The 1,942-nt window shown below is 53.8% G+C and overlaps 1 protein-coding gene across 1 annotated transcript in view; it reads left to right on the forward strand.

Annotated features, from left to right (window-relative positions):
- The first annotated feature begins 444 nt into the window (after positions 1-444).
- Positions 445-1,942, forward strand: part of FGF14 (fibroblast growth factor 14) — a 691,909-nt gene continuing 690,411 nt past the window's right edge. The window contains exon 1 of the mRNA XM_019529697.1: positions 445-698. Coding sequence (XP_019385242.1) covers positions 491-698 — 208 coding nt within the window. The 5' untranslated portion in view covers positions 445-490. The remainder of the gene's footprint in view (positions 699-1,942) is intronic.

Consider the following 1,942-nt stretch of genomic DNA (forward strand, 5'->3'; position numbering starts at 1 on the left):
GATTTGATGGGAAAATCACCACTCTGAAAGGGAAGTATCTCTCTTCATCAATCAGACTTGATCAGGGTGGTCGTGTTGGTCGTGTGTTTTCTCTCCTAAGGGGCTGCACAATGGCAGTCTTTCAGTAGGATGAATCCTGCCTTGGCTTTTGTTCTGCAGATCCACCCATCCTCCTAGCGATCAAGTAACAGGCTATGGTTTTCTCTTTGGGGATCTTTCGTGTTTTACTGTTGTCTCTGCTTAGTTTTCGGCTTCAGCTGGGATTTCTTTCCCTTACTTTCCGTTTGGCTTCATGCTGAAAAAAAACCCAGGATTTTTTCACGCTTTTGGTAATAATCCAATGTTGATCTAGGGGGGATAACCATTCATCCTGGCTTAAAAAAGCATCCACTGAGAAGTCTCAAAGAAATACACCACGTGAAGAACAACCCCCCTCCCCCCCCAAACCCAAACAAACTGGGAGAAGATCGGAATATAATCATTTTTTTCTATGGTAAAACTGGTGTCCCTCTTCAGAAGAACTGATCTCAATTTCTTATTATGCAACCACAAGGATCTCTTTTTTCTCAGGGTGTATAAGCTGCTGGATTGCTTTTCGCCCAAATCAATGTGGTTTCTTTGGAACATTTTCAGCAAAGGATCGCATATGCTGCAGTGTCTTTGTGGCAAGAGTCTCAAGAAAAACAAGAACCCAACTGGTAAGCAAGGCATGGCATCGCATTGTTTTTTTCCCTTTCCCGATAGTCTTGTCTGTTGCTCAGCGAGGTAGAGCTCTGCAATCCTGTCGAGGGGGGGAAAGGGGAAGAGGAGGAGGCCGGCTCGGACATGCATGTGCGTACGTGTATGAATAATCAAGGAGCAGTTTGAATCGGCTTCAGTCACTCTGTGTGTGTGTGTGTGTGTGTGTGTGTGTGTGTGTGTGTGAGAGAGAGAGTGTGTGTGTGTGTTAGGGGGGAGGGGGGATGCGATCTGCGATCTCCCAGTTCCTCGATGCGGTTTGCAGAGAGGAGGAAACTTTTATTGTGTTGCCCTTAGGAAGGGGAAGGAGAGGTGGCGAGGCGGCCTCTCCGCCATGCAGGTGCGGGGGGTGTGAGGCAGTGTCCGGGCTCTCCCCCCTCTCGCCGCGCAGGACCTGCCCGGCACTTTCTGAGGACCTGGCACAAGGGAAAACAACCCCCCTCCGCCCCCGACCCTGCCTTGTGGCACTGGTTTGTTGGAGGGGCTTGCGTGCGACGGGAAACTAAGCCAAAGTGGCCCTGGCAAGTAGCAGCAGAGGCTTCCCGGGGAGCACCCCGTCGCCCCCTCTGCCTCTCGGCGCCGCGGGGCGGCTGCTCCCGCTGGCTCCGGCGGGGAAACTTGCAGCGCGTTACATAAGGGATGGAAATGTAGGGGCTCGGGGCAGTGTGTGTGTACATGAACGCAGCATAACATCTCTGTGAGGAATGACAAGTGGCCTTTTTTGCAGCGTGTATGCGTGTGTGTGTAGCCCCGGGTCACTTGGGTGTCCGTGCCAAGCTGGCCAAGGCAAACGGGAAGGAGAGGGGGATGCAGAGGCGACACCTCCATCCCTGGCACAGGCAGCCTCTCGGACGCACACACTCTCTCTCTCTAATTTGATACCCCGCAAGGGTTTTCTTGCTTTCCACGATCGCTTCTTGCTCCCCACCCCCAACCCAAAGCCCAGCTCTCCTGGCCTGCCGGGCTGTCTGCAGTGAGCCCGACATGCCAGAGCTGTGGGAGCCCGGCGGAGCAGGCGTGCGGGGGGCGGGGGTGTTGTGTGAGAGAGTGTGTGCGTGTCCGGAGATGCTGGGGCTCTGTGTGTGTGTGTGTGTGTGTGTGTGTGTGTGTGTGTGTGTGTGTGTGTGTGAGAGAGAGAGAGAGAGAGAGAGAGAGAGAGAGAGAGAGAGAGAGAGACTGTGCGTCCCAGAGGGTGTAGAGGAGA

This window comes from Crocodylus porosus, unplaced genomic scaffold (genome assembly GCF_001723895.1).
Source record: "Crocodylus porosus isolate Cpor-Errol unplaced genomic scaffold, CroPor_comp1, whole genome shotgun sequence".
Classification (NCBI taxonomy): domain Eukaryota; kingdom Metazoa; phylum Chordata; order Crocodylia; family Crocodylidae; genus Crocodylus; species Crocodylus porosus.